The 26,587-nt window shown below is 43.4% G+C and overlaps 1 protein-coding gene across 1 annotated transcript in view; it reads right to left on the minus strand.

The window, feature by feature from the left end:
* The window catches only part of LOC124619955, a 615,134-nt gene extending 599,939 nt beyond the window's left edge, over window positions 1–15,195 (minus strand). The window contains exon 1 of the mRNA XM_047146618.1: window positions 13,952–15,195. Within this exon, the coding sequence (XP_047002574.1) occupies window positions 13,952–14,659 (708 nt within the window). The 5' untranslated portion in view covers window positions 14,660–15,195. The remainder of the gene's footprint in view (window positions 1–13,951) is intronic.
* Between the last annotated feature and the right edge of the window lie 11,392 nt (window positions 15,196–26,587).

Here is a 26,587-nt window from a genome sequence, read left to right on the forward strand (position 1 = left end):
CAAATTTAAACTTCACTCTGCGCCTAAAATGCACAAGAACAATTACTCCGAACATAGACGCAATTGTAAAGGGCAAAAAGTACAAGATAACCGAGAATCCCACACTTCAGTGACACCTTTGATAGTGTAACAGTTCACAAATTAATGCGAATGTAGAGGCATACACTAAGCTAATAAAATTATGTGGCATGTGTACATTCTCCTTAGTTTGTTTCATTTGTCGCAGTAATAATTCGTGAGTGATATCCCTGCAGGTCGCCGCGGATTTACGTTGACTGGCGGCAGCTGTTGTGTGCCCCACGTGACTTTCCCCACTCTCCGCTCTGGTCTGGTAGTGGGGGTAGCGTGCTCGCGCTGCTCCGTGCTCGCGCCTTGCTGCTCACAGCTTGCTCCGCGAGCACGTATGTTGTGAAGCCCTGGCTTAGAGCCATTTGAACCATTTTTACTAAGGCAGCAAGATATTGGCTCCGACGTCGACCAGTGGAGTGGCACCGTGCGGGCATACGGGCCCTCACCGTAAGGTGGCGTAACCTTGTCGCCTTGAATAGAGATTTTATTGAAGAACAGGGTTTGGTTGCCAAAGGAATAGATAGTAATATAGAGTAATCTAGTGTGCTGGAATACAGAATCAAAGCCGGCCAGTGTGGCCGAGCGGTTGTAGGCGCTTCAGTCTGGAACCGCGCGACCGCTACGGTCGCAGGTTCGAATCCTGCTTCGGGCATGGGTGTGTGTGACGTCCTTAGGTTGGTTAGATTTAAGTAGTTCTAAGTTCTAGGTGACCGATGACCTCAGATGCTAAGTCCCATAGTGCTCAGAGCCATTTGAACCATTTGAACAGAAAACTAACCTACTTTCAGGGAAAAAGTGTTACACCACTTACTGAACGCCCCTCGCATAAACAGGCGAGATTCAGTGCATTTTTATGAAGGCATTTCTTCGTGTACAGTAGAAATAGAGAGAGAGTGCCTTACAGACTTAACAGGTACTTCCTATCCGAAGCTAGAAATAGTTGTCAAGCTCGCCAGGAGGAGTGTACGTGCGTTCTCGGCTGGGACAAAAAGCGGCCGCCGTGGAGTGGGCAGTGGGAGCCAGCGGGGAGGGCTGTGAACGGCCTTGCTGGGCGCACGTCGCCCGCAACTAGGCTGCTCCGCAGGGCCGTCATTATCTGGTGGGGCCAGGCGGGCCGGCACGGAAATACCACTGCGGGACCCGGCCGTCAGCCTTTTCTTCTCCTACCAGAATAACTCCCGCAAACAGTTCAGCCAGTGTCGATTCGAATAAGCGTAGCTGGTTCTCACTGAAGAGCTGGATAAATGGCACTGCGATTATTTGAGCATCCCAGTCCACTCACTCTTTCATCAGATTACACTTTCTCAAGAAAATTACTCAATTGTCTTCTAAATAAATGATGTACCCCGCTCAGTCTTTAAATTACGAAATGACTAGTCCGATACATGGCACCTGGTCACAGTTGCAAGTTGCCTATCTGTGGCTTACAGGGTCAACAAATATACTCATCATCATCATCATGATCATCATCATCAGTTTTCTGCTATATTAGCAGAAACCTTGGACTCCAGCAACCAGAATCGCTTTTTGGTTATAAGTTAATTCGGAAAAGCCTGTGCTACTATGTCCTTTATCAGCGTTTAGAAGGTGTCACATTTTGGAAAAATTCGATTAAAGATAAACAAAATACAAAAAATTTTTGCAAATCATACAGTCTGCGAGCGACGTCAAAAATGATTATTTGACTGAGAAAAACTTGTAATTAATCTTTCATCTCCCCTATCCGGCTGGTTTGACATCTAACGATTTTCTCATCACATCAATAAACTGCTGAAGCCATCAGAAACCATGTTTTTGAGGTGCTCACTTGGAGTGGAGGATGTGTTTTTAAAATTGGATCGAACGCACAGTAAACTGTATAAATTGTAAGGGCAAATACTGTTCAGGGTGTATCAAAAAGAATCATCCGATTTGGCACGTCAGTATTTCTGAAACTAATAAAAATAAGCAATGAAATTTGTTTTTTGATGAACCGGAATCTCAAAATGCTTGTTTTCATACCTTTTCATAAGTGTTCAATATTCCCTCCTTGAGATGCACGGCGTGTGCCAATGCGGTATTCAAATTGTTCCCCCACTGCAGCGCCCATGTCGTGAGTTACAGCTTCCCCAGCAGGTGCTGCGCGATGTCTCGGTTCACCCATTGTCGTTGGTACATAAACGGAGTCTTTTATAAACCCTTACCAGAAATAATCACATACAATCAGGTCCGGTTCCCCTTGGTGGCCAGTAATGTAAGGCAGAATAACCGGTCCATCGTTAAATAATCCCTACATTTAAAAATTCCCGCACTTCCAGATGCCAATGTGACGATGCCCCATCCTGTTGGTAAAAGAAATCGTTCGAATCAGTCTCAAACTGTGGGAAAAGAAAGTTTTCAAGCATATCGAGATAATTATGTGCTTGCTGTAACAGTGTTCTCGGCAAACAAAACGTTTTCGTGTGAAACTGCACAAAACATATTAAATGGTGGAGGGTCCCTCTCCTGTAGTACAGCTTCGAGTGATTGATTTGTACCCCATATTCTCACATTATGATGGTTCACCTTTCCATTTTCTTGGAATGTTTTCTCGTCACTAAACGGTAAGTGTAGAAGAAAACTGCCATCCTATAGCTTTCCAAGAACGAAATTTAAGAACTACACACGTTGTTGTTTGTCACCATCCCGAAGAGCTCGCAGACGCTGAATTTTGTATTGATTCTTGTGTAAACGTCGATGCAACACACTCCAGGCGGACATCGGGGGAATGTTGAGCTGTCGAGATGCACGGCGAACGGATTTCTGCGGACTTCGTTTGAAACTATGGTGGATGCGTTTGACATCTCGAGGATGGTCCGGTGGTTTTCCTTTAGACGAACAACCTGTTCCTCGGAATTGTGCATGCCATCGTGTACTGCTCTGTGCTTGCAGGATGATCCACACCGTACCTAGTACGAAAGTCACGCTTCACTATTATTACTGATCCGCATTGCGCAAAACATAGACCACAGAAAGCTTTCTGTTGTCCCGGCAACATTTTTACTAGAACTGAAGTGGGTGCACACTGCTGCTACCTAGCGGGAACCATGAAAACTAGATAATTTTCTCTTTCCGACAGTACGTTGTTCACGCACAAATCTCAAATAACATTTTTTTTTTTAAAAAATAGGATGATTTTCTTTGATACACCCTGTATTTTGGGAATCAATGAAATGATCTTCGCCTGAAGATAACGAGTAGAAAATGCGTCGCAACGTAGGGAAATCAGGTGCCACTACTCGGCTATTAACCAGAGAAGATTGCATCGATAAAGTGATATTTCCAAAACCTGTTTTTTCATTGGCGGAATGGCATAGCTGCTAAAACTTCCGCCGGTCGTGGTGGCCAAGCGGTTCTAGGCGCAACAGTCTGAAACCGCGCGACCGCTCCGGCCGCAGGTTCGAATCCTGCCTCGGGCATGGATGTGTGTGATGTCCTTAGGTTAGTTAGGTTTAAGTAGTTCTAAGTTCTAGGGGACTGATGACCTCAGAAGTTAAGTCCCATAGTGCTCAGAGCCATTTGAACCATTTGCTAAAACTTCCGTAGAACACGGTGGCTGCCGAACTACTGTGGTTCCGTACTTGTTATTCCAGACGAATGTCGGCGTATCGTTGCTCGTGGCCTTGAGCGCTAACGTTGCTCGTAATGAAGCTGCGCTAATGGGTGTGGAGGCGTCCGAGAGAAGGCTCTGGCGACTGTGCAGCGAACACTGCTGTTGCGCCACGCAAGGCGGTCGGGCCCGGAGCGGCGCGGCGCAGAACGGCCGGTCCTACACAAGAAGCGGAGACAGCCGGGGCGGCTTGCGTCACAGCAGCGCCTGCGGCCGCGCAGCCGTCTAATGGGGCCGCTACCCTGGGCTCGCTGCTCGCTGCCCGCCAGATGGCCCGCGGATAGCCGCCGCATCTCCCAAAAGGAGCGGCTCGCCTCGCACTACTACTGCTGAGAGAAAACTTTTGTCCGCCGCCTCTTTACTCTTTCAGTGCTACCAGCAAATCCAAACTAGTGCATACACTTGTTTGATCAAAATTATCTGGTCACTCCTACGCAATGCGGAATTGACCACAAAAATCACGACAAGTGGACCGGCCAGTACATAATGAGTCAGCAGAAACGCACTAACAGCAGGAAAATAGCGCAGGTGACTCCAGTACATAAGAAAGATGAAGGAAGGGCCCGCAGAATTACAGATCAATGCCCCTAACTTCTGTTTGCTACAGAATCCCTGAATACATTCTCAATTCGAATATAATAACCCTTCTGGAGGCTAAGCAGCGTATGTCCACGAATCAGCATGGTTTTCGAAAGGTTCGCTCGCGCGAAACTCAGTTTGCTCTTTTCTCACATGATATACCGCGAACTATGGATGAATTCTTTACAGACCAATGGAAAAACTGGTAGAAGCCGACCTCGGGGAAGATCAGTTTGGATTCCGTAGAAATGTTGGAACACGTGAGGCAATACTGACTCTACGATTTATCTTAGAGGAAAGATTAAGGAAAGGCAAACCTACGCTTCTAGCATTTGTAGACTTAGAGAAAGCTTTTGACAATGTTGACTGGAATACTCTCTTTCAAATTCTGAAGGTGGCAGGGGTAAAATACAGGGAGCGAAAGGCTATTTACAATTTGTACAGGTGGCAGTTATGAGTCGAGGGACATGAAAGGGAAGCAGTGTTTGGGAAGGGAGTGAGACAGGGTTGTAGCCTCTCCCCGATGTTATTCAATCTGTATATTGAGCAAGTAGTGAAGGAAACAAAAGAAAAATTTGGACTAGGTATTAAAATCCACGGAGAAGAAATAAAAACTTTGAGGTTCGCCGATGACATTGTAATATTGTCAGAGACAGCAAAGAACTTGGAAGAGCAGTTGAACAGAATGAACAGTGTCTTGAAAGGAGGATATAAGATGAACATCAACAAAAGCAAAACGAGAATAATGGAATGTAGTCGAATTAAGTCGGGTGATGCTGAGGGAATTAGATTCGGAAATGTGACACTTAAAGTAGTAAAGGAGTTTTGCTATTTGGGGAGCGAAATAATTGATGATGGTCGAAGTAGAGAAGATATAAAATGTAGACTGGCAATGGCGAGGAAAGCGTTTCTGAAGAAGAGAAATTTGTTAACATTGAGTATAGATTTAAGTGTCAGGAAGTCGTTTCTGAAAGTATTTGTATGGAGTGTAGCCATGTATGGAAGTGAAACATGGACGATAAAGAGTTTGGACCAGAAGAGAACAGAAGCTTTCGAAATGTGGTGCTACAGAAGAATGCTGAAGATTAGATGGGTAGATAACATAACTAATGAGGAAGTATTGAATAGAATTGGGGAGAAGAGGAGTTTGTGGCACAACTTGACAAAAAGAAGGGACCGGTTGGTAGGACATGTTCTGAGGCATCAAGGGATCACCAATTTGGTACTGGAGGGCAGCGTGGAGGGTAAAAATCGTAGAGGGAGACCAAGAGATGAATACACTAAACAGATTCAGAAGGGTGTAGGCTGCAGTAGGTACTGGGAGATGAAGAAGCTTGCACAGGATAGGGTAGCATGGAGAGCTGCATCAAACCAGTCTCAGGACTGAAGACCACAACAATGGATGAAGGAGCAACAGGCAGATTTCATGTTTCTAGATTTCCGGCAAGCATCTGACACGGTGCCTCATTGCCGGCTGTTAACCAAGGTACGACATGTGGAATAAGTTCACAAATATGATAGTGGCTCCAAGACTTCTTAAATAATAGAACCCAGTATATTGTCCTCGACGGCTAGAAGTCGTCAGAGACAAGGTGTATCGTCAGGATTGCCCCAGGGAGGTGTGATAGGACCGCTGTTGTTCTCCGCATACATAAATGATTTAGCAGACAGGGTGGGCAGCAATCTGCGGTTGTTTGCTGATGATGCCGTAGTGTAAGGTAACGTGTCGAAGTTGAGTGACTATAGGAAGATAGAAGTCGACTTAGACAAAATTTCCAGTTGGGGGGGTTGGGGCTCTAAGCACTATGGGACTTAGCATCTGAGGTCATCAGGCCCCTAGACTTAGAACTACTTAAAGCTAACTAACCTAAGGACAACACACATATCCATGCCTGAGGCAGGACTTAAGTCCGGGTAGTATGGTGGATAGTACAGTACTTCCCACTCCTATCGACCGAACAGAGCAGCCACAGCTAGCGCTGTATGTGCCCGCGCATTGTCGTGAAAAATGACGGGTCGGTTGCGCAGAAAGTGTCGCCGCGTTTTTCGCACGGCTGGTACAGGTGATGCTCCAAAAACGAACAGTAATACGACTTAAGTCCTTGTGACTTTGATTTGATCCCGAAGATGAACGAACCACTTCGTGGCATTCGCTTCAGAACTGTTCCAGAGATTCGACAGGTAGTAGACCGCTCCATTCGCACCATCAACAGAACAGGCTTTGCTAACGGTATACTACGCCTTCCACATCGCTGGCAACGAGTTCTACACAACGCTGGTGACTACTTCGAAGGACAGTAAGAGGTGCAAACGTGTAACACTTCTGTATCGGTTGTGAATAAAGAGTTGTCACTATTTAAGTTCAAATGGCTCTGAGCACTATGGGACTGAACATCTGAGGTTATCAGTTCCCTAGAACGTAGAACTACTTAAACCTAAGTAACCTAGACATCACAGACATCCATGCCCGAGGCAGGATTCGAACCTGCGACCGTAGCGGTCGCGCGGCTCCAGACTGTGGCGCCTAGAACCGCTCGGACTATTTAAGTTCCAACCCTCGTATTTGGTAACTACTTTTAAGGATAAGTCTCTGTGACACATTATTTTTAGTAAAAATTCGGATAGCAGCTGCATGCATGGACCGGTCACAATAAGTATGAAAAAAAAAATTTTTCCAATTTTCTTAAGATCCGTTTTCACCCGGCTTTAATCAGCAACAGAAGGCTAGTTTAAGAAGAAAACGGAATCGAATATTATTACATTTTTCAGCGCCAGGAAGCCCTATATTTACTGGATTTTTTTAAAAAGTAAGCTGTATGGGAGCAGACTGTGCAATCACATAAATGTGACCACCTGTCGAAATCCTGAATAATCACCTTTCGCACCGCGGACGGTTGCGAAACGTGTAGAAAGAGAGCACTGAGGTACTGGGGGGGGGGGGGGGACGTGGAGCCATGCTGCCCCCCCCCCCCCCAATTGCTGTGACCGGCTGTGCAAGGGTTTTTGGGATGACGATCCACGCTGCGAACAGCCCGATCAGGGTCCACAGATTCTCGAATGGATTTGAATTCGGTAGCCTATTGGCCAGGGGAGGACGGTAAAATCATCTTGGTCGTCTTCGAACCACGCACGTACTCTGTGAGCTGTGTAATACGTTGCATTGTCCTCTGGCACAAGCCATCGTGCCGAGGAAAAGCAGACAGCATGTAGGGGTGGACATGGTCCCCAAGGATATATCAAACATGTGTTTATGCATTGTGCCTTATAGAATGACAAGATTACTCAGGGAATGCCACGAAAACACTCCCCTGACCACGAAGCTCCTTCCTTGTTTGTTTTCAGGCGTTTCACGCCGTACACGGTAACGGCTATATGTCCGATGGGGCATAAAACGTGATTCATCTGAAAAGGCCACCTGTCGACATTAATTGGACGTCTAGTTGCGGTAATGCCAGGCAAATTTCAACCTTCGTCGCCGATCAACATCAGCATGAATCCGGCGCCTGCTGCAGACGCCTACACGCGGCAACATTCGGTGAACGGCCGTTGAAGACACCGTGTATTATCTGGGCGCTCAGCTGTTCAACAGTTGCACGTCTATTCGCCCGTTAACGTCGCCGCACATGTCACCTATGGCTCGTGGTGCACGTTATTCGCCTCGGCGCCGGTTTTGCTTAGCGCCATTTTGCCACGCACGGTATACTTTAACCAGAGCGGCATGCGACAAGTTTTCAAACCTAGTCGTTTCGGAAATGATTCCATCCTCGCCTCGAAAGTGGAATTGCACTTTGACGTCGAATACTGCCGGCGATCACGTTAATGTTACTGGACAGTGTATAGCCTACACTAGTTTTTACTAATGAGTTTGCTACCAGTTGTAACTGTGGCTTCATTTAAGTCACGACAGTCCTTGCAACAAATAATTTGCTGGAAACGGCTGTGCAGTTGTTGTACATAACTATGAAGTTGAAGTGCGAAATAAACAAACCAAGCTTTGCGAGACTTTCTTTCCTTTTTGCTTCTAAATGGAGGCTTAGACGGTATATGAATTTTAGATCTCTAATACTGTTCACATTACAGTACTCGAAATACTCCTTGTGCTTCCAAGCGATGGAATCGATGACCATGTAAACGTAATTTGACCTTATTTAAGTGATGTCAGCCGTTGACGCAACACTGCGCTTTTCGGACACTGAAAAACGTACGGTGCAAACAAAGAAAGAAGGAATAAGTATATTAATGCAAAGATAAATCCTTAAGCGATATGAAGAAATGCCAAATACAACCTATACGATCTGCAATACACATGAGTGTACATCAAAGTGTGACACACCAACGTAGATATCTCGTTGAACATGAAGACTACCTGTTCCTACCGAGCACTACAGTATAACATTAAAAAAATCACTTAAAATATAATTAAAATAAGGCAGTGATACTTACATTTCTAACTACTAATGCATCCTCTGAGCAAAGCGCTTTCGTCGTGCCGGTGGGAACACACAGTTTCTAAACAATTTCCCTAATAAAAATTTCCCGTATTATTGTACAACCATCAATAACTAATCATTATTGCAACACCTTTACATAAGTTGCGCCAATATGCGAGCAGCTAAGACGTTGAAATCAAAAGCAGGAGCGTTCGAGAGCTGCTTCTAGAGCTTCGCCGTTGGTTCGTCAGGTTTTCGTAACTTTACATTTTTCCGTTTATTCAGTCAGTTTCTCTATTACATTCATATGTCGATGTGTCATTCAGATGCCGAGAGACGGGTTTTGTTAGTCTTCAGGACGTGATCTAGTTTATGTATTCACATAAATGAAATTCAGAAAGCAACGTCAAATCTATCTGAAGCACCATATTACAGTCGGATTGGGACACTCATGACTGATATATTGGGATACGAAAATTATACTTCCAGATGCACGATCATACATTTTTACCGGTTTGAAAAGTATCAGACAGTATTGGTTCAAATGGCTCTGAGCACTATGGGATTTAACTTCTGCCATCAGTCCCGTAGAACTTAGAACTACTTAAACCTATTTAAACTAAGGGCATCACAAACATCCATGCCCGAGGCAGGATTCGAACCTGCGACCGTAGCGGTCGCGCGGTTCCAGACTGTAACGCCTAGAACCGCTCGGCCACCTCGGCCGGCTGAGACTGTATTCTGCAGATCAGTACGCAGCGGTAAGACCTGTATCACACTGAGGAACTTGCGTTGTCTTTAACATCATAATTTTTCGAATGACTTCGTGACTTCTGCTTTTCTCAGTTCAACGTGAACGCAACAGTATAACACATTTATAGATCCTGTGAACTCCAACGTATATTCAGTACGCCGGCCGGTGTGGTCGTGCGGTTCTAGGCGCTTCAGTCTGGAGCCGCGTGACTGCTACGGTCGCAGGTTCGAATCCTGCCTCGGGCATGGATGTGTGTGATGTCCTTAAGTTAGTTAGGTTTAAGTAGTTCTAAGTTCTATGGGACTGATGACCTCAGATGTTGAGTCCCATAGTGCTCAGAGCCGCTTGAACCAGCCATATTCAGTGTGGTCAAACACAGTTGAAATAGTCTTGCATCGCTACTAAATTAGCTTAATACGGGAACAAGTGCGTTCTGTTGTAGAGAATGCGGCATTAGATACACTTTAATTGATTTGCAAGGAACCAGTTTTGACTCCCTGGACAGCCAATCGTCATTCGATATGTTAACTGGTTATATGACTGTTTAGGTCGCACAAGATTCAACTGCAACAACTGATATAATTCTGACATATTAAACTTTTGAACAGGTAACAGCAGGATGACAATCACAATTTACGCGAGATAGGGTGCGCAGTATTAGTACAAACGCAAACGTATGTTGTTGTGGACATGAAAACACAACGGCTACTAGGAGCATTCAGGCAACACGATATACGAGTAAAATGATAGAGAAAAAGTGTTTGGTCATTATCTCCCTGAATAACAGACGTTCAACACTGACGATATCCCATGGACGCAGCAATTTTACGATGTTTTTTGTACTTTTTAAAATTATTTTCTTTGAAACCATGTCCACACAGCCGCACTGATAGTTTGCACTACATTACGACTTTATTGGTATTAATTCTTTATGCAAAAAAGAATTCTTTCTATCATATATTAATAGTTAGCGTAGTATTATGCAGTGTTCTGTAAATGCGTCTCGAAAGCAACAACTTTGTCACGCAGGTTTGCATATCACAACTGAAGCTCAAGAGCGGTTCTATGAACCGATTGATTTCCGTTGATAGTTTGTGCGACAGACCCAAACTAGACATGATTTATACCTTATTCTTCACTGCCAAGAACATCTAGCGTGAAAACTTAATTCGCCAAATGATCCGACTCGCCTCATTCAACTTTTGACAGTCAATCAATCACCTTCAGAAAAGACTGTTAATAACTGGATCGCAGAGGTTCGTCGTGATCGTATTTCCATCAGGGATGAATTTTAGCAACTCGATGAATTTTAGCAACTCGGTGTTTGTTGTTGGGAAAAAAGGGTTGGTGCACGGCAAAAGGCACGTGCCTTACTGTGAGATAGAAGCACTACTAGACATAGAAAACAGCGGTACATTTGATTTTTTCTATTTATTTGTGAGAGAGATCCGTTGTCGGCGGACTCTGCACTATTTCACTGAAGCTCAAAACCGACTCGTCTCAACTGGAGTAAGCAAATGCATAACAAATTCGACCGAGGAGTTACAAACTCTGTATACAACACCTAAACATCGTAACAGGAGACAAAGCTTGGATACATTCGTACAAGCCAGAAACATCGCTGCAGTCAGATGTTCGGGTGTTGCAAGATTACCCAAAAACGATAAAAGTTTTTCGTGCGCACATACATAAAAAAAATTAACGCTCGTTAACTGTTCATGTCGTGACCATTTGCTGTAAGGCATCGAAGGACAGTTAATATAGAATGGAATGTAATAATTTGTTCGCCACAAGTCATCGGGTGAAATCAAGACAAATACTCGAGAACTTGGAGTCATACTTCATTATGATAACGCCAGCTGTGTCACAGCTCGTCAAATGCGAGATTATTCCGAACTTCCTGACATATTAAAAATGTGTGCCGGATCGGGGATCGAACTAAGAACTTTGCTCTTCGCGGGGGATTATCTTAACGACTGAGTCTAGAGTCTGGTTGAGCCATATCTCTCCGTAACGTCTTTAGTTCTCTCGCTGCCGATACCGCAAGATATGTAGTGGAACTGCTAAGTTTGGAAGGAGGAAATGAGATAGTATAGAATGTAAAGCTATGAGGGCAGGTCTGTGTCTTGCCCGAGTAGCTCATCGTTCGACTCACTTGTATTATTAGTAAACATACCAACAGGTGAAACAAGGGAGTCGCTGAAAGTCTTACCTGGCTGAATTCCCGGGAGTTATTTGACAAGGGAGTTGTTTATGCTGATGATATGTAGAATAAATGACAATGATTTTCGTAATCTGTTCGGGAGAGTATGGCTGAGCATGTGGAGGAGGTTCTTTATTTATCTGTCTGTACCTTACCTTCTCCCAAGTGTGAACATCTTGTCTAAATTTATCTGATGAAACAGACGGCTAATTTATCGTGTGTATACTGAGATCGAGTGTATACTGTGACGAGAGAATTAAAACCATAAGTTCGTAGAAAAACGGTACATAAGACCGTGGCTCGTGAAAAGTAACGTTCTAGGTTCGAGTATCGGCCAGGCAAAAAGTTTAAATCGACCAGGAAGATTCAAAACAGCGCACACTCCGCTGCAGAGTGAAAGATTTATACCGGAATTCATTATTCGACGAGGAAAAAATCGAGTTAAGTTTTCATTGGCAGTATTAAGTTGATATTGTACCCTTATGCCAAACAAGATATGCGTGCATAACGATTTCATCTCTCCAAGAAGCGGCACGAGCCTTCGAAAATCTTTTTTTTTTCAAGAAAAAAGCAGAAAAAACGTTTCCAAATTTGGTTCGAGCACATGCAAAAGTGTGCCAGTTTTAAAGTGGAATATGTGGGGAAAACAGAGAAAAGATGGGGCAAAACAAGATTTTCCTCCGTGGTTTTTACGAAAACTTAAAAGACTGCTCCCATACCAATTACGGTGGAAGATTTACAGTGAAAGAATAACAATGTACTTGAAAGAATAACAATGTACTCAACGCACATTGCTCCGATTTGGCAAATTTCTGGGAGAGGAGGTATCGGTGGTAGTCGGGCGAGTTGGAAAATTGCGAAGTGTTTCCCCCGCGGCCAACGTAGAAAATAATACACCACGCGGTAACAATACAGTATTGCAGCGGGCATAAAACTACAATGATGTTTCCAGTGTGCTCCCTGAGCTACGGGAAGGAGATAGGGATGGCTGTTATGGTTGAAACAGCCAGTTTTCGGTTATCGGGTTTTTCAGCGCCCTTTTAATTTGAGCGTTAAAACCGCTCATAATAACCGGTTTCTGAAATTACCGAGTTTCGGTTTTTTATTCTTGATATTTCCTGTAATAAACGTACAACTCGAAGAAAGATCGAAAAATTTCGACTCCTCAGTTTCAAGAGACACAGACCCGAAATACTAAGTGAAATAGGCAAATAAAATGAAAACTTTGTCCGTCCATCCTCCGCTACTTTTCTCTGAAAGTGATAACTGGCTGAATACTACAAAAAAACTGCTGATTCTAATTTTTGGAACTACTCAAAAATCGCGTCGTAATCTGGGACCGTACCAGGAACAGTTAGTGCTAACGGATGAAAACTGAAGTTGAGCAACTCTATTTTTCGTGTCAATTCGTCCATTTTCAAGGGCTACAAGCGGATAAGGTGCAATACGTAGTTACAGGCAACACATCAGCTCCTTTCATTTTTTATTGTAAACAACGATGTTATTAATTTGCTGTCCGCAAGTTCTTTGTGGCTCCTGCCATTCTTGATGCTTTAACGGAAATGGAGCATTGTGCTTCATTCGTACCATACCTCGTAAAATACTTCCAGACAAGAGTTGGTGCCAATCTATAATACAACTGCTGTGCGATGACGACAGGGTGAAACTAACATGTAGACCAGATGGGGAAAGACTCGCACACTGCACATTCACGCGTACCATCCAATAGGCCACGCCACAACATAACAGATAGAGTATTGTCCCATCAGTGCCGTACCAGTTCTTACGCTGCGTGTCTGTTGCTCGTTTCTGTCGGCTTTCTTATTAAAACCACGGTAACGGCTTTTCCCATTTTCTATAAAAGTGCAGTAGCTCACGGCAATGGAAATTTTGCGAATAAAATTTAGGCCCTACTCGTTTAAAAAGAAAATCATTTAAAAACAAAAAAATTAGCACAGCTCCTATGGCTAGATGATATTTCTGTTTTTAGTAAAAAACGGTAAAAGATACCTCTTATAACCAGGATCAAAAAACTATCGAAAAATATCGGTTATTCAGAACTAAAATACCGGTATCAGGTTTAACTGGTCGGTTTTTCCGCATCCATGGAAGTTTCTCTTCCCCCGCATACTACCGCGTATTTACACTCCCAGCTTCCCGCCCCCCCCCCCCAAAAAAAAAATGCAAAGTTGCCTTGTGCGTATAGAAGGAGAGGCTGCGGCAAGTTTAGTCTAGGACGCTCAGTGGCTGCCAGCATCGGAGTTGAGCGCGCAGCGGCGTCCACTTACCTTGGCTGTGGCGACTGGAACGTAGAGCGGTGGTTCATCGTGGGGCGACTGCCCGGGCAGCGCTTGGGTGCCCACGATGGAGTCGGCGGGTTTGGGGACGTAACCCGGCGGTCGGCCCATGCGGAAACCTTTCGCCTTCACCCAGAAGCGGAACTTGGAGTTTTCCACCGAATTAGTCTCCTCGCCGCGGAGCGTCCTCAAGATGCGCGCGTGCTTGCGAAGCGTGATGGTCTTCGTCTTGGCCGAGTCGCCGTACGTGGCGATAACCCACGGCTGGTAGTTGCGGAACATGTCGTCGCGGATGTTGGGGTTGGAGGGCTGACCGCCGGCGCTGCCCGCGGCGTGGTGGCGGCGCCGCTTGGCCGGAGGTGGGGGCGGCGGGGGCGGGGGCTGCGGCGACGTGGCCGGCGTGTCCTGTCCCGGGCCGGCGACGCCGTTGCTCTGCTGGGACGCGTCCGGCGTCGCGGGGGCGGATGACGACTTCCGGGAACGCTTGTGGCTCGTTCGGGGACTGCTGCCCGTGCTACTGCTGGGCGACGCCGGCTCCACTTGTTCGGAGTGGCTGTTGTTGTTGTTGTGCTGGTGGTTGTTGTTATGGTGGTGTGATTTCCCCGGCGAGGAGATGAGCAGCTTGTTGTTGGGCAGGGCAGTAGCTGTCGCCATGGCGCTGGAAGAACGTAGCTCTCTGTCTACTAAACCGTTGGACATTGTCGCATCATGTGGGGTAACTAGTGGGCACTCGCCCCAGAGTTCTTCTCAAGCCAGGCAGCCTGTTTCACGAAGGCAGGCGATCACACAGACGACAGTCTATCGCCAAATGATGTTCTCAACAATATTTACCGTGACAACTGTTATTCCCCGGAACCTTATTTTAGTACGATCGGAACTGCGCTAGTCACTGCACAAACTGAAAACAGGCAAACCAAACACGTCACGCCCTTTCGACGATTGCCTACCGTCAAAATATTTTCTTAACAATATTTTTTATTAGGCAAATGTTATTCCCGTGAAATTTTATTTCAGCGCGACCTAAACTACCCTAGTCACTGCAGAAACTGAAGGGAAAGAGAGCATCACACTCGGTAGCATGCAGTATTTGGGTGTTCGCGTTACTGTAAGAACGACGTGCACGAGAGAGTCGACAGAAACAGCGGCCTACTGTGGCAGATATTAAAAATATCACTGACGCGCAAGCATGAGAACAGCTTCCACACAAAAGGAATGGGCTGATATTTTGGCAACTGAAATTTCACACCAACTTCGCACGGTCGTTTATTAGGAATCTGACACTTTCTGACACTTCTCGTAAACAACACAACGTCCCAAAACCACAGAGAACAAAAAAGTAATTACTGACAATGCTTCTCAAATTTGAAAATGTATGTTGGGCTCGGAATACGAGTAGTAATCTAGTTCTGCAATCACACGGTTTCTGCAAGTCGATCACAGCTCAGTTTCTTTTTTCAGTGTCGCTGCTCCAGTCGTTGTCAGCACAAGTTTTATGTGATGCAGTCGCCCAGACGAGAGAAGATAACGAGAAACTGCTGATAAATAGAAACCACAGTCTTTCGTAATTTTATATCAATGGCTGTAATCGCTGGGAGAGTGTAAACAATATATTCTCTTTTTTCGTACGGTTCACTGGGGACAGGATGGTAATAAACACAGGTAGCGTCGATTTTCAGAAGGTACTTGCGTAGCGTAACTAAGAACGGTACTTATTTTACACTGGCCACTGCACTTTAAGGCAAAATTCAATTGCGCCAAACACCACCACCGACTGGCAAGACACGCACACGGACGTCGAATTCTTGTCGCTTAGTACCGACGGCACTGTCACTGGCACACGACAACAATGCCGCACCGCAGTAGTAGGCGTCAACAGTTGCGTCCAAAGTGCGAGCGCCTCGGGCGCAGCGCAGCGACTCGGGCAGGCGGCACGCGCGCGAGCACAACAATGAGAGCGGCTGCGACGGCGTCGGCAGCGGGTGTGGGGCGCACGCACGCTGAAGCAGACAGCTCGGGCTGGCACGCACGGTCGCGGCTGGCGGCTGGCTGCTGGTGCGGCGCCTGTGAAGGGACTGAGCGGCGTGTTAGTCAGGCGGCCCGCAGCGGCAGCGGCGGCGGGACCCGGCCCGCGCGCGGCCGCCCCCCGCCCCCCGCTCCCCGCCCCGGCGGCGGCGCGGCCCCGCCTCCCGCCCCTCCACGCCCCGCGCCGGCGCGCCTGGCCCTGCCGGCCGGCCCGTTCCCGGAACGGCCCGCGCGCGGATATCAACAGCGCCGCGGCGCACCGTGCTGGGACGCCCGCCACCACACGCTCTCTGGGGGCCCTTCCATAGCAGGCATGCCACTGCACTTGCTTTCTAGTTTTTAAAACTCCACCGACTCAAAAACCCACTGCTTTTCTCTACCACCGATGTCAATACACACAACTCCTCATGCAATCTCAATCCGCGATACGTTAGGAGCACTCTACTTTACGAACTTCGAGCATGCTGGAGTAGCTTGGGTCAGCTTCTGTTAATCAGTTGCTCGGAATACGCTCCATAGATATCACGATCAAATACAAGGCACTTGTTAAAGATAGATAAGGTACACACAATAACTTGTGTGCCGATACAGACGATACGCCACCTTAAAAGTTGGCGTTTCGATATATGGCAAGGTGAATGGGTTATAAGTGATCAGTAATCTTCGTTGATCCATTATGGATCGTGGAACGACGGCTGGCATGAACTTCTTGATGCAATGATTTACCAACAGCCGTATGATTTGTAGAAGTTTATTTTATTTTATGAACTTCTATGTGCTACCAGTTTCGGCATTACATTGATGCCATCTTCAGGCCTCATTCGTCATAGCCGTAAAATCGCTATACACGGAAGGAGCCATATAGCATGGTCCGTGAATCAATCGTCCTGCAACAGCTCTTGGTGGCTAGGAGACACAGACTGTGTGGTATAGCACTTTAGCAGCCCCATCAGTCAAACAAATCAGTAACAGCTTGCACAGCCTGTTTCGCCTGGCCACCAAGAGCTGTTGCAGGCCGATTGATTCACGGATCCAGTTATATGGCTCCTTCCATGTATAGCGGTTTTACGACTATGACGAGTAGGGCCTGAAGATATCATCAATGCAATGCCGAAACTGTAGCACATAGAAGTTCATAAAATAAAATAAACTTCTACAAATCATACGAATGTTGGTAAAATATTGCATCAAGAAGTAAGTGATAAGGGACGTAGAGTGCACGACTTCCTCTCTGACATAAGGGAGTGGTTGCGAATAAAATATATCGATTCCAGCAGCGGTACGGTACATTTCTCAACCGGACACGAACGTTATCCCACGCACTTAAAACCGCGAGTCTGAGGCAGACACCTACATGCACACGTGGGAAGAAGGTTCCCCAGAACACACTGTCTTTTTCCCGCTGGCAATAAGCTAACAATAAACAAACACTACACGTAGACTACACAGAAACAGACATAGATACATGCACAGCAATAAGAGGCGAAGAAGAATGGGCACAGCTAAACGTATTGACAAACAGTATTTCAAAAACGACACGTGAAGAGTACCCGCGGACACGACATAACAGATATGCCTATGTGCAACGAAAGCCCAACTCCGGAGGGTGGGCAGCAATACCCACAGTGGCAGCGACGATGAAGAGGAAAGGAGGAGAAAGACGATATGTGACAGAAAATAAGCATAAAGTGCTGGCGGTCTAGCCAAGAAATCACCAAATGCTGTACACGGATGAGCACCTAAAATTAATACAGAGGATTAGCAATACTACGAGTGTTGGAACTTTAATAGTGGCAACTATTTATTTACAGCTCGTACAAAACAGATACGTCTTTCAAAGTTTTACTGACCTTCAAAGTAGTCACCAGCATTGTGTATAGCCCGTTGCCAGCGATGTGGAAGTCGTAGGTAGCTCTTAGCAGTGCTAGTTGTGGTAGACAGTTCGAGCGGCGCGATCAATGCTCGACGAATTTGTACCAGTTCTGAAGCGAATGCCGCGAAGTGTTTCCTTCAGTTTAGAAATCGAGTTGAACTCAAGATGGCTTAAGTGAGGGAAGTGCAGTAGGTGGTATAGCACTTAGCAGCTCCATCAGTCAAACAAATCAGTAACAGCTTGCACTGTACGTGCTTCAGCATTGTCCTGCAAAATTATGGCCAGGTTCTGCAGAAAGTGTCATCACTTCTGTCTCTATGCTGTTCATTTTTGGAACACAACGTCGATAGGCAACAGGAGCTTCCAACTATAGTAAGATAATTACGTGTTCTTGTCAATGTAGATTATATTTCTATTTTAAATTATTCAGAAATTCGTAAAATTCTCCCAACTTCCCAACTGTCCCTAAGGTGTGGAGATCGACAGACTGCGCTCCAGATATCCTTCTTACGTGAAAGCCAGGAAATTACTTAGCGGTACTTTAACGCCACAGAAAATTGGCTGAAACAGCGGAATAGTACTCTCCATTACGTGCTAACTACCTGATCTTTATCACAGAAAAAAATCGTGGGCTTCGACTTAACACCGGCAAATATAGATCGTCCTCTACAAGTTGTTCGGACTCGTTATGCTGACTTGGAAAGAGTGTCAGTGTGATGCCAACAGACAAACCATCTACCACATTACAGCCACTGTCTTGTTCTTGCCAACTATTAGACTTTTCTAACTGCGACCAGGATACCAACGAATACATAAAAATATCTATGTGCATGTGACTCTAATGCCATTTTGATTTTATATGATTTTTTTATGCTATTGTTTGTGTGTTATATATGACCATAGCCGCGTGGGATCAGCCGAGCGGTCTCAGGCGCTGCAGTTATGGACTGTGCGGCTGGTCCCGGCGGAGGTTCGAGTCCTCGCTCGGCCATGGATGTGTGTGTTTGTCCTTAGGCTAATTTAGGTTAAATAGTGTGTAAGCTTAGGGACTGATGACCTTAGCAGTTAAGTCCCATAAGATTTCACACACATTTGAACACATGTATGATCATAATTTATTTGCGACACCATAATACGCTGAATAAAATAACATCATGACAAGTAATACGAATTTTATCAGAGGGTTTTTTAATGTGAAAGTTGCAGAATTGCTCTGCGGTGCAGAGTACACATGGAGCCGTTGGACTTCCTGTAACTGACTGGGTAAGTCAGTTTGAACGTCGGAGGACGGCAATGGTACACAACCTCATGTAAAACGTAGCCTAGTAACACCTGAGTGATCTTCAGCCTACATACAGCTTTACCATATGAACATTAATATCTCAGCTGCAGATTTCTCTTTTTTGGAGGATGGAGAGCCGGGGGGGGGGGGGGAGGGGGGGGAGGGGACGAGTGCACGTTTTCGAACGACAGAAAAGGGCTATAAGAATAACTGCGGCTCATTGTAAAGATCTCTTCAAAACATTAAGGATTTTAATTACACTATCTACCAAGGGGGGCTTACCAGGGGTGGTATCTGTATGGTGGAGTAGGTTAAGGTCCAAGTTACCACAGCTTGAAGCCATACATCAGACTGGGCCCTTTTTTGGAGTAGTAGGGGAAAAAGAACTAAAAAAAAAAATTACATTTAAACCAGTTAACTGACTAAAAATAACGATCAAAGTCATTTCGAAAATGATTTAAAAACAAAAATTTCAAAACCAACTGACCGGATTCAAACCCACAACCCCCTCCACATTATGAATAAAGCTTTTTGGAATTACTTTTCAAAAACTGTAGAGGTGAGATTACATTGTTATTTATTTGCTTCATTATTATAACTCAAGTCCGAATTTCCTCATCCAAATGCAGACAATCTTAAACATTTTTAAATATCGTAGAAGCGATAAATACAGTCATAAAGTAATAATAAATGAAAAGCACCAGTCTGCTTTTGTTCTACAATATTATTTTTATTGCTAACCGGTTTTCGGCTTAAAAGGCCATCTTCAGACATTTGACTCAGTAAATGTCTGAAGATGGCCTTGTAAGCCGAAAACCGGTTAGCAATAAAAATAATATTGTAGAACAAAAGCAAACTGGTGCTTTTCATTTATTATTATAATGTTGTTCTACCAAGATCCGACGGAAGATTCTGTTAACAGTCATAAAGGTTTATAGTCCGGCCAGTTTCAGATAAATTTTCCGATAACAGTATAGACGAAATGATAAGCCACATCGATAGAGGAATTTGACGTAAAAGGAAAAGATAGTATAGAATGCGCTAGAGTGTTACATGCTGTTACCCTGACTGCCCTCTACTAGGTCTCCCAGCGCAAAGACCGCCAACGGCATGTGTCTGGGCATCTCCAGATGCGCTGTGCTTGCACCACAAACACAATACATAAAGCAGTTAATTGCAAAATTACAGTAAGTGTACAAAGTTAATATATAAGTTAATATATACTAGTATTCCAAGATAACCTGCGTTCAGTTATTCTTAATAAAATACAACTATACTACAGTAAATGTACAAAGTTCACATATTCTGTCTGGTATTCTAAGATATACCGCGTTCAATTATTTTTGATAACATACAGCTATTCTGTTCTATTCATGCAGGAATATTCACCTTACGGTGTGGCGCGTGGATACAGCCTAATGCTCAAAACTTGTGGGAACAACTGACTTGCGCAATAAATACCTTTCACATCTTCAGAGTCCCTGTGGGTACCAAGGAGGCAAAAATAAGAGGAGATGGCGCTACAGGCTTAATGTGTACATTGTTTGGAAGCTGCTGCTTCCATGTTAGATGCCTCAAAACATTTTCAGACTATTGTTTACATGCAGATTGTTTACGATCGCTTTCTGTTCGTAATTTTTGTCGTTACACGCGATAGTTGTTTTAGGTAGTAAATGTTTCATTGTTTACGCTAATAACGTAGTGTCAAAACGCATTGTCACACGTTTACTGGTCTTAAAAACGTATTTCGTAAAGTAACACTTCGCATTTGCCCTCGTTAATGTAACTTTATTTTTGTTTCTTGTTTCAAATAAACAAGAAGAAAAGTACGTGATGTGAAAACGGTTCTTTCGTAATCCACTTAAATCACCTTTTAAAATATTTACAACGATAACTGATGAAGCTAAAACTCCGAAAACATTGCTGTTCGCTTACTGGTACAGATTCTTACCCTTAACATTTTCAATTTTCAAATCATATGCACAGCATATTTAACGTTCACGTTTGCAAAAAAAAAAAAAAAAAAAAAAAAAAAAAAAAAAAAAAAAAAACTTACGTTTCCTTTAGTATATTAAAAGTGTGTGTGCAGTGAGTTAAGAAGTAAGCAAGGCATGTTTTGTCTCTTGAAATACCGAAAGAACAAAATTTTATTAGGCTGTCAGTGCGTCAGTCATTATAGTTTACACATCCTATCGCCTTGAAATCCTACCAATAAAATTTCATTCAGTGTGTGGCCAATAATAGCAAAAAACGATAAATACATTTGAAAGCACATCCCAGCAATTTGTAATCCAATAAATGGTGTGAGTAGACAGTTATTATGGTATTAATGGGTGCTTAAACTAATACCTCCTATATGAGTTGGTGCAAAAGAACGCACTGTGTTTGAAGAAATGGGCTAAATAGCCTAGACGCTGTAAAACGGGTATTTTGCTTCAACAAGTATGTAATTAATTTTTTTAATTTCTGACAGCCCAAGCTCTGTAACTGTACATGTTTCCTGAGCAGAAATTTCTCATACATTTTAATAAAGATTTAATTAATGGCCTATAGTTTCACACTTGCTTTTCACACTAAATTATTGTAGCTTTTTAACAATACTCAATTTGTTTCATTTCCAAGAATATTTTTTTACAGGACCTCCATGTGTCATTTTTTCAGGAATAACCTGCTTGGTTTTACGTTAGGCTTGCATTTTGAGATTTTCAAAGTACTTAATCGTATACCAAGCTTTGTGATAAACCAACTAGGATGCCATGTGAATGCTGCTTTTATTTATCAATCCATCCCTCACATAGGAGATCACATCAGGTACAATATACTTCTCAGATACAATCATGAACATAAGTGTACATAGTAAGATATATCATTTATATATGAAGGAGACACGGGAACAACGATCAAGGTCCATCAACACTTAAAATTTAGCTCATAGTGCCATTTTCAACGGTTATCAATTTAGTATTTGATGGAAGGTGTGGGGGATGGGTAAAAATCGTAGAGGGAGACCAAGAGATGAATGCAGTAAGCAGACTCAGAAAGACGTAGGTTGCAGTAGTTATTAGGAGATGAAGAATCTCGCACAGGATAGCTTGGAGAGCTGCATCAGACCAGTCTTCGTACTGAAGACGACCACAACAACAACAGTGCAATTTTATAGAGGAACTGAAGTGCTATTATGAGACAAGGTTTCTTTTTATGCAGAAACCATCAAGATTCTTGAAAATCTGTGGTAAGGTTTTGAAGTACTCTGTGCTAATGTATTGATGTACTGATGAAAAACGATCAAGATACACTCTGTGCTGAGGAAGAACGATCGAAGTCCATTTTCTAGTAAAAACTTTTTCCTTCTCCTTATATATTTCATTTTATAAAACTGTAGCTTCACGTTACTGGCTTTTCAACAATACTTGCTAGTCACTCACATATTGTAAACGTAGTTCGAATTGTTATATTGTTTAGTAGTAAATCATAGACCGATATAAGACTGCACCACGTTGTGCATCCAAAGTAGGCTGGAATTACTGTTACCGTGATTGCGCATAAAACTATAAGTGAACTGAAGACATTAGAAATATCAGCGTGTTTCTGATTCTTCGAAACGATTACGGGCCATGAGTTACGTTGTAGGTGATGGCTTTAAGTGCTTACAATTGAAATGTTTTCCGAACATTCCAGCAATAGAAACAAGTAGGTTAATTAAGGAATTTAATCAAATGTCTTCCTATGATACAGAAAACTGTCCAGACAGAACTTATCAATGTAAATCCTGCGATGCAAGAAAGACCAAAGAAAAATCCAGATGCAGTTACATGTCATGATTTTTTCTATGAATTTAGGGTACTTATTAATAAAGATCGAAAAATATGGTGTTCAGGAATATCAACCATCGTTCTTGGCATTACATGACATTGCCAACAGACGTCTTATTACACTCAATTGGCTACTACACAGAAAGCACATATGGAGACCAGAAGAAAACATAACAGTACCCAAACAAACTTAAAGGAGAAACCGTATCCAAAGTGCAGTAACATATATATCAACGACAGGCCGCAAATCAAATTAGAGCTTTATAATAGAAAACGGAAATATATACCAGAAGAACATGATATTTGAAATTTACAGCTGTTATATTCAGAGAAAAATCTTCCAAATCCTAGGTGATAAGAAAAATATCGATTGATTTTTATGACCAACTACAACATAATTTTTGGGTGCCTCAGAACTGACACACGTTCAATGTGTGACAAATTTAGAGCCGACTGCTCTAAATTTGATTTGCAGATAAACAACGAGAAAAATGCATCTCAGATACAAACTCTGAATAAGCAGAAACAACAGCTAATGACTTAAAATGAGCTACGTGTGATGAAAACAGGCAAGTTTTACAAGGTTAAACGTTCCCAACGTCTGAAGTGCGTAAAATGTTTGATTAAGAAAGCAATGTGGATGGCCAGAAACTTCTGCTTCCTAATATTTCAACCAATGAAGCACATTACCGCAGGCAGCTATCATTTTATTTCTTGAATATTCATTTGGTTTCTTCCGGGAAATCTGTGTTTTATATATATGATGAAAACAAGACAAGGTAACGTTTTGGGGCAATTAAGACGGCGGACCTCGGCTTTAAGCTTTTGAAGTCATGACAACTCCCTATACTTTTGCCTCTGTGGCAGGTGCCTCCTGCTAGAAGTAAAAAGCCCCTATTGCAATCCTAGGTAACATTTGCAAAATAAACTGACATTTTGATAGACCTCCGAACACAGTTTTGTCTACGATATACGTATCAGCGATGGTTTTTGTAAGCTCAGTTACAGTCCTCCACTGTTACATCAGCCCAATTACTTGTGCAGTGCAGTCCACTGTTCGGAATTATTTTTCGTACTTACACAGCTTTGTAGTAATTGTGCGTTAGTTTTACTTGTGCCATGTGCCTGAAAGAAATATGTGTATCTAACAGAACAGAATAAGCAACACACATCGTGTAGGTATTAATTACGTTTCCCGCTTAGAAGTTCAAGCCATTCGAACGTAGGACACTCTATGCTATAGAAAGTAAAACGCTTGGAAAAAACTAAAAACACAATTTTTTTGTTTTGTATAAGTTTTGCATTAGTGTGTCTTAATAGTGGCATTCCAATGGGAGGGCCAGTGGTGGATTAAACCAGTTTGAAAGCGGCCGCACCACCTGTATCAGGATTCCCCTAAGATCAGTGGGATCCGTACCAAACGGGTCAGACTGCGGACCATGAAATGACAAGAGATAGGGAGGGAATGGGGCTGACCGGTTTTCCAACCCTCAGCAATCGCTATCTCTCAGTGGAAGAGACAGCTGCTTACGGTTGAAATATCAATGAACATCTGAGAGCTAAAGTTATTTTGCGCGTTCGGAGATGATTTGTGGAATCTTCTTAAAGTAGAAGCTGTGGAAATGTGGATTAAATGACGCACGGTAATAGTTGCGTTTAGGGGAACAGGTACGAACTATTTCGAATTCCTGCTGCCAGGTTAGGGGCTCTCAAATATCGAGCACCAATGTCCTATTGAATTCGTGACGTGAACCCTTTCGAAAGTTAAATTAAAAGGAAGGTCAGCCTTGGCCGTAATGTCGATGGTTTATTGATAGCAAAATCGATTTTCAGTCACATAGTGATAATCTTCAGTGCTGTGGTGTACAAATTAAACTCATAGGCACTGGTATTAAGTTATTAGTAACCAAATCTGAGAAACGATCACAATAACTGTTGTTCAGTTATTGTGATCGTTTCTCAGTTCTCGAGCTTAGTCATCACATACAAACCAACTCACACACTCATATACACTATAATGGTGTACAGTATGTTTGGTAAGTAATTTTTAGTCTTCATGTTACTGTAACTTTATTACCAATAATGATATTGAGACTTGGTCCGGACACACACACACACATACACAGATTCATATTAGACCTCGTGATTTTGTCTGATGTGACTTTCGTGTGCTGCATGTTACAGCATTTCGATATAAGTTTGGCGCTCTGTGAAGCGTAAGGAGGATGGAGAGCTGAACCTGGAAATAGTGTGAGTTAGGTAAGAAAAAAAGACTGAAAAATTGGCATTGGAGATTGTTCACGGTTTCACTGTTGTTGTTGTTGTTGTGGTCTTCAGTCCTGAGACTGGTTTGATGCAGCTCTCCATGCTACTCTATCCTCTGCAAGCTTCTCCATCTCCCAGTACTTACTGCAACCTACGTCCTTCTGAATCTGCTTAGTGTATTCAACTCTTGGTCTCCCTCTACGATTTTTACCCTCCACGCTGCCGTCCAATACTAAATTGGTGATCCCTTGATGCCTCAGAACATGTCCTACCACCCGGTCCCTTCTTTTTGTCAAGTTGTGCCACATACTCCTCCCCAATTCTGTTCAATACCTCCTCATTAGTTATGTGATCTACCCATCTAATCTTCAGCATTCTTCTGTAGCACCACATGTCGAAAGCTTCTATTCTCTTCTTGTCCAAACTATTTATCGTCGACGTTTCACTTCCATACACGGTTACACTCCATACAAATACTTTCAGAAACGACTTCCTGACACTTAAATCTATACCCAATGTTAACAAATTTCTCTTCTTCAGAAACGCTTCCCTTGCCATTGCCAGTCTACATTTTATATCCTTTCTACTTCGACCATCATAAGTTATGTTGCCCCCCAAATAGCAAAACTCCTTTACTACTTTAAGCGTCTCATTTCCTAATCGAATTCCCCTAACAAGCTTCGCCTTACAGATATACTTTAGATTTGTTTACGTGATAGCCTAGTGGCGTTGGTGGTCTTACCCTCCGACGGCGTAACATTCCAGCCGGATAAAGGCACCCATTCACAGGCTAACCAACCTGCTATCATAAACAAATACGGTACGGTTCGTGAATCCAGGAATAGAAATGGAAAGCCACAGTAAACTGAATAGGAGATGGCGGAAAAAAAACTGTCTTCCGAATCTTAGCCGGGATCGACTAAAATATACAGCATTAGCCTTATTTACATTCTCGTATAGCCATCTTTTGTAGACCTGTCTTAACAATCGTAGTGCTTCATGAAATCCTGCTAACTGTCAGTGCACACTTACTTTACATATTGAGTAAGTTATAAAATTATCATAGTTATGAGAATTTGTTGCTGTTGTAGACTTAAATTACTTACGTGAGACACAGACTTCACCAATTTTCTGACGTGTGCTATCTAAAGTCTGTGTTTATATTGTAATTTCTTGGTCGTTATGCTACAGTACTGTACTAATCACTGATGAAAACAAATAATTCTTATTATTACATTAAAATACTTTCTATGTATTATGCTATCTATACAAATAAATATGTAAATGTACGTTTGTTCAAAATTGTATATTTCAGAAAGTTCACCAACTGCTTTGAAAATTTGGCACAACGTTGCATTCGAACACGCGAGTGT

Source organism: Schistocerca americana, chromosome 6 (genome assembly GCF_021461395.2).
Source record: "Schistocerca americana isolate TAMUIC-IGC-003095 chromosome 6, iqSchAmer2.1, whole genome shotgun sequence".
Lineage (NCBI taxonomy): Eukaryota > Metazoa > Arthropoda > Insecta > Orthoptera > Acrididae > Schistocerca > Schistocerca americana.